We start from the raw sequence: 7,072 nt of genomic DNA on the forward strand, positions 1-7,072 counted from the left end.
GCGAGGACGCAGGGATGTCTCCGCGTCCCAGCGGCGCTTGGGTGGCGGTGGCAGGACGGCGGGGGACGTCACGTCCCCGTCCCCGGTCCCCGAGATGTTTCTGATGGAGGGACACGTCCCCGTGGAACATTGATAGTATACTACCTGATAATGGTAAAACAAAAATAAAAAGCCATAGAAAGTAACCTGCAATTTGGCAGTGTTTGCCAGTATATGGCAGCCTATTTGATAACAGAAAATGAAAATAACTGTCAGTGTTAGATGCATGTGATACTGATTTAGATAGCTATATGTAGACCAGAGGGAAATTACTTAAAAACGCATTAATCGATTAAATGATTGTTATGGTATTACAGGATTTCACAATGAAAATTGCAGCATGCTTAAAACCATAATCTGAGACTCTGTGCATCTGTGGTGAACTCACAAAGTCCGAGCCAAGCCAGCAGCAGTAATTTTTCGCTGTGTTGACTAGGTCAACTTGAATGAGTTTGACAGAAACCTGCAAAGCCTTCTATATTTCCATGTTACTCTGTAAAATCTGTCCGAGACTCGATCAGTCTAGAGAACACTTTATTAAGGCATCATTAAAAACCTTCAGGTTTAAAGTGTAGCCCTCATCTTCATTTACGGCATTCACTTTTTCTAGCATCAACTTCTTTAAACCCTGAGCAATTTGTTTGATCTATCAATGACCACATATTCATTAACTCTAAACCCTGAGCAATTTGTTTGATCTATTTATGATCACAAATTCATTGACTCGTGAGCAATTTCTTCAGCTGAATATCTCCTAGATGTGAGGCAGCGAGTAGTCCGTCAAAATTTAGGAGTTTGCAGCTTGCACAAGCATTTTGAAAGGATTTTCAGATTTGATCCATATATTATGATGTTATCCTAAATTGAATCCATAAAAATCCAATTTATTTTGAAAAGCAAGTTTGCTTAGTCAGAGTGTGAAATGAATGGAGCCCCAAATATATGCTTCAAACAATTTATTGAATATGACTTCAAACTAATAATGTTTGCTGTAGTTTGTTGTAGTTTTTGAGTCCTGAATCTCACTGTTTCCTTTCCAAAAATACAAATTAACATTGAATTGAGCTCTATGTGTGATTGTAGGCATTAGAGAGTGCATTTTCATAAATTGTCCACAGCATTGTAGATTCAGGATGTCCTCTAATAATATTTCTAGCAAACCTTGCCTCTGTCATCGTCAATGCTGTGAAAAGAGAAAGGCTAGGGCCATTCAAGGATTTAATTTTCTGCCAAACTATAAACCTAGGCCTCATAATCTTTTCCAAATTTAAATAAAACAAGGAGTAGTGCTTCACTATATAATTTGCAGGGAGCTCCATGTCTTTAACTACAAAGTCCATCGTTTCACAAACTCTTACCTTTGAGTAACGAAGGACTACAGGTGCAGCCCGCAATACTTGCCAGGTTTCTTCAGCCGTGAGCCCGCAGAGTTTGAGATTCTCTATCTTGGCCTTCAGCGTTTCCATGCGGCCAGTAGCCACTGCACTTACAATATATTTGTACGCCTTACTCTCTTTGTCGGCTCCAATCTCCCGAATGAGAATAGCTTGGGCAGGCGTTAGAGGAGAGCGTTGCAGAATGCCCGGCTCTAGCCGTAATAGTCGGAAGAGCTCCGTGCCCTGAAAACCCCATCTCTCCCAGTAAACAACTGAGGGTTTCAGGGTCTTCTCCAGGTTATAATTGAAAATGAAGGAGGCTCTAAGCAGGGATTTGATGAGGACCTCCTGAGACTGAAATAGACTCCGAAGAAACTCCATCTTGGGAAGAAGTTTGTTCTCGAGGCTGGTGCTCAAGATGTTTGGATTGCTCGCCAAAAGCTTCGCCAGAGTTTCACCTTGAAAGCCGAAATCCTCCAGCAGTTTGATTTTGGGTTCCAATCTTCCTTCAACGCTTATGCCGATTATTTGCGGCTGTGTCATCATTATCTTAGCAATTTGGACTTTAGAGCAGCCGTATCTGTTCAACATATCAACAAACTGCTCGACCTTGTCCAGGGTTTGAAGCCTCTGCAAGGAGGGAGCCCACTTAAACATTCGAGCGATGTCGGCCGCAGACATGTTAAATTTGGTGAAGGCAAAATGTGAAAAGAGGTTCTGCGAATAAGCATGGGTTGAATAGGCATTGTGAAAATGGAATGGTATAACAAACAGTTTGCGGCATAACATGGTGTTCCTGGAGTTGCTGCAACAGAAGTTTGGAAACTGAAATAAACACAGTTTTGGCCCTAATGTAGTTTTGCGCTAATGTAGAACTACCGATAACTAAGATTTGTCTGCTAGAGGGCGTGCGTACTGGAGAAAGGCGAAGGGATACTTGGAGCGGTAAAAAACCCTAAACAAACCCTCGCCGCTGCGGAGGTTCCAATGCGGCTCAAATCAGCGGCAAGGCAGGTCGGAGGCAGTGCTGGCTCAGAAACGGAGATCGTTACCTTATGTGGGTTAAACTGCCTTTTCTTAATCTGGCATTTAGACCATTTTTAACAGATATTGTGGCTCAATTAGGTAGAGTTATCTAGTGCAAACACAATTCTGACAAATTTTCAAGCTTGAGGGTTAATCGCAGGGTTTGTATGGTAGGGCCGAAGGTATTTTGGCTTCAAAATAGATCTTCATACAACGATAGCGATGTGTTAGTCAATCATAGTCATTTATTGCAAAATCAACGGTGTAAAACATGCGACTAACATGCGTGTTAGTCAATCTGTACCGTCGTTTTGGAGCCAGAATAAACGCATTTGTATGGTAGTAGACCTAACTAAGAAAGCATCAAACTTATTGGTCCAGGGTTTGAACTAGATTGACCAATAGTCTATCTAAATAAACCAAATGCTTTTTTCTATTGTATTTGATCTCTGCTTGTCCCATCAAGAAAAGCAAATTGGCTTAGACTTGTGATTATGAAGTTTTATGTTGAATTTGTGTGTATGCATGTATATCTATGTGAATTGCTATGGATTATTAATGATAAATTTGTATATTTGATCGTTTTAGTTGTTAATTAATTATATTTTGAATCTTTTTTATTGATTTAAATTAATTATTATCTTATGAATAGGGTGGCAAATTATTGTTTAGGAGGGATAATGTGATGTAGATTATGTGGATCTATGGGGAGAAAAAAATCCTAATGCCAATTTCATGCTTCAAATAATTCAATGTATATCATGTCTCAACTATAAGTTTGTTTAAAGTACTCATTTATATAATTCATTTGTTAATCAATGAAGTCCACAAGTATTGCTTAAAATGAATATGCTTGGAACTAAAGACATGAGTACATAGTTTATTTTGACTGTACCTTTACTTATGAACGTGTCATATCATGGTGACAATAATGACCCAATTCAAATTGCATCGATTGACTACTTAATGTTAAATTAATAAATAAAATACAGAAGAAAAATTACTTATAGTTCAAGCATTAAAGATGGCTAAGAGTATGGGGCTTAACAAAATCCAACTTGAAGGGGACTTCCAAATTATCATTAATGCAATAAATAAGGGGGAGATACATGCTTGGGAATTGAACAAATATGTGACCATTGCAAATTCAATTTTGGCAACCTTTTAGGATTATAAGGTTTGTCATGTGGCACGAGCTGGCAATGAGTTAGCAAATAGACTATCAAACTAGGTGGATTCTTTTGATGAGGAAGGACAAAGTACCGTAAAGGCTTTCAATGACATCATACTTGATTGATAACTTGCATGATTCTCGGATTTATTGCATGGTGTGGTTGGTGGTGCCATTTGTAGAATGGTATTTATGAGATGGGATGGCAACAGATGGATGTGACAAGGGATATAAGCTTTGTTTAAACCCTTTTCACATATGCAAGGTGGTGTATTGTGGTGATAAAAGTTGGTAGTGTTTGATTGTTGCAAAAGGTGGTGAGTGGGGATAACAATGGAGGTGACATTTTCTCTCATTACTTCATGGCAACAACTTGCATTCATGGGACATATTTCAAGAAGAAGTTGTGAGGGTTGTTCAAGCAAGAGGAGGAGAATTTCTTGTGAATTATGGAGGTGATTTTTAGTGGGGTGTTCATGAACATTGAACACAGGTATTACACCAACATTGACATTGTGTCGATGTTGGTGGTGTGGGGTTTGGAAGTAGGGAAGAAGGAAGAGGTGGCACATGTGGTGAAAGATTGCATGGAGGAGGAATTGATGTACAATCACCAGCTTGTAATTGCTTGAGCGATGGAGGGGGCTGGGTTTCCTCCTGAAGAACTAGAGTAGCAGGGTGCTAAGGAGGACAACTTGAAATTACTCATGTTGTTTATTCGTTGGCCAAAAAGAATGAATCATGAGGAAAGATGGGCAAAGGCTTACATTGGTTGGGAGTCCCTAAAATTCTCTCTCCATGAGAAGGATTTTGTGCGAAGGAAAGGGAAGGGTGCTACTAAAGTGGAGTCAAGCACGGGGCCGATGTTCGAGTTCAAGGACTAATAGAACAACAGGCCATTGAAAGTTATGATGAAGAAGTGATTGAATTATGTCTTTCAATTTAAAGATGATTTGATGATTTTTGTTTGCATAAACTATATGTGTTAATGTATGGACTGTAAAGGCTTAGTTTGTTACAACCTACTAGATGGACAAGCCGAATCTTGGCATATATGTTTTAGGGGCGGCTTGGGTTTTGATGGGCAAGAGGGATTTCAATATGTATTTAGGGTTTGTAGGTGCAAGGTTTGGGCGTTTGTGTGTTTTAATGCAAGATTGGACTAGATATTATGCAATATTGCTTTCAATATTAATATAAAACTCATTATTATCGACCAAAAAAAAAATCCTAGAAAGATTCAAACTTGACACATGCAAGAGGCTTTGTAAAGATATTTGCACACTGTTCCTAAGTTGAGAAAAAATGAAGTTGAATATTTTTTTGTTCAACATGTTCTCATATGAAGTGGTAGTCAACTTCAATATGCTTGGTTTGTTCATGAAACACTAGATTACGAATAATCTTAAGAACACTTTGATTATCACAATAGAGGATTGCAAGTTGGTTTTGTGGTACCCCCAATCCTTCTAATATGTGATGTAGCCAAATTTCTTCACAAATTGTTGCACTTATTGCATGATATTTTGCCTCTATTGAAGAATGAACGACTATGGCTTGCTTCTTACTTCTCCATGAAATAGGTCCTAGAACCTAGGAAGAAAACAAATCAAAATGTGGATTTCCTATCATCAACAGAACCCACATAATTTCCATGTGTGTACCCTGTCAAGAAGAATGGATCATTCCTTTTAGAAACTTAGAGAAGCCAAATAGTTTTATGCACAAAATAATAATGCTTCTTCTTTTGTTTAGTAATATGAATATAGGAAGTGCATCCAAACACATGAAGATGAAAGATAGAAGGTTTTACCCCTATCCATGCTTCATCTGGACTGATGTCATCAAGGGCTTTGGTTGGTGCATGATTCAAAAGATAAATTGCAGCATGTACAACTTTAGCCCAATATGCATGTTCTAGTTAAGAGTCTTTTAATATACTTTGGACAATCTCCACAATGTCGTGATTTCTTCATTCAACAACTCCATTTCGCCTAGGTGTGTATGCCACAGTCAATTGATGTTGAATTCCATGTTCCTTCAAATATGTGCAGAATTGTGTGTTGGTGTATTTCCCCCTTGATTTGAATGGAGGACACGAATATGATGATTTGTATATTTCTCCACAAGAGTGTGAAACTCTTTGAAGTAGGAAAATGCTTCGTCTTTATGCTCAAGCAATATTCCCACATTTTTCTTGTGCGATCATCATCAAAGAGCTGAAAAATACTTGAATGCATTTTGACTAGGTTGCATGGGACTGCACAAATTGGTATGCACCAACTGCAAGGGATGGCTTGCATGATGCTCACTAAAATAGAAGGGTGCACGATGTTGTTTTCCAACATTACAACAAGAACAAATAACACTTGACTTCTCAAGTGAGGGAATCCCTTTTACCATGATTTTCTTGTACTTAGGGTCAACAAGTAGCTAGTGCTCAAATGACCAAATTTGTGATGCCATAACATAGTTAGGTCATGATCCTTAGTCACCAAGGCTTGATGATTAGCAATTGTATCAAGCCTAGACATTTTTCCAATTTTTGTTGCACTTGCAATTAATCTTTTCATTTTCTAATAAGATATATCTTTTTATCCTGATGGGTATCAAAGTCAATCCTAAGGTTATGATTAAGAAATTGATTTATAAAAAAGGAGATTTTTGGTAAGTACTAGCACGTACAAGACATTAGTAAGCCTACAATGATGTATGTCAAACTTCAAAGATATGTCACTAATAAATTTGATGTCATAGGTGGTATCATCTCCAAGAGTGATTGTATCATAATGGAGTTTCAATGTGAGAAACCACTTCTTTTATCCAGTCAAGTTCTTTGTAGCACCTAAGTCCACATACAAAATTAAGGTTGATTGTGAACCATCTTCTAAAGCATGGATTGAAATCATGTATTCCTCATTTGGAGAATCTTATGCTTTAACAACATTATTTTGATGTGTATGCTTTTCCTTTTGCTCCCAACGTGGTTTCCCACTTGGAAATGGCTTCTTTTGATGTCATTTGTTGGATGATCCTTTGTTGACGGATTTGTACCAACATTTTTTCACATTATGTCCAACTCTCTCACGTATTGGATACTTCATCTGAGGTCTGGATGAATTACCAGATTTTGGAGGTCCACTGAACTGCTTCATAGGCTTCTTGTCTTTATGGCGTGTGGTCATGACATGATCACCTTGATCATGTTCCTGGCTTATAGAATCTTCTTTCTGGAGTAGATTCACGAGCTTCTAAAAAGTGGGTGGCATCTCAATGACATTTAAAGTTGTCACAAAGACCTTGTATCTGAGAGAAAGTGCCTGTAGAACAAGAGACACCAAAATTATGTCATCAATTGTTTCTCTCAATGCTTGTAGGGAAGCTTGCAACTCTGTAATCCTTTTGAGAAAGGATTCCAATTGTTCTCCATCTTTCATCTTCGGGCAAGCTGATTTTGCAA

General features: G+C 38.2%; 1 protein-coding gene across 1 annotated transcript; it reads right to left on the bottom strand.

Moving 5' to 3' along the window:
• Positions 1 to 308: 308 nt before the first annotated feature.
• Positions 309 to 2,667, bottom strand: LOC131034894 (uncharacterized). Its single transcript, XM_057966507.2, has one exon. The coding sequence runs from the start codon at positions 2,202 to 2,204 to the stop codon at positions 1,107 to 1,109; it is 1,098 nt and encodes a 365-aa protein (XP_057822490.2). The 5' UTR covers positions 2,205 to 2,667; the 3' UTR covers positions 309 to 1,106.
• Positions 2,668 to 7,072: the final 4,405 nt, after the last annotated feature.

This window comes from Cryptomeria japonica, chromosome 10 (genome assembly GCF_030272615.1).
Source record: "Cryptomeria japonica chromosome 10, Sugi_1.0, whole genome shotgun sequence".
Taxonomy (NCBI): Eukaryota; Viridiplantae; Streptophyta; class Pinopsida; order Cupressales; family Cupressaceae; genus Cryptomeria; species Cryptomeria japonica.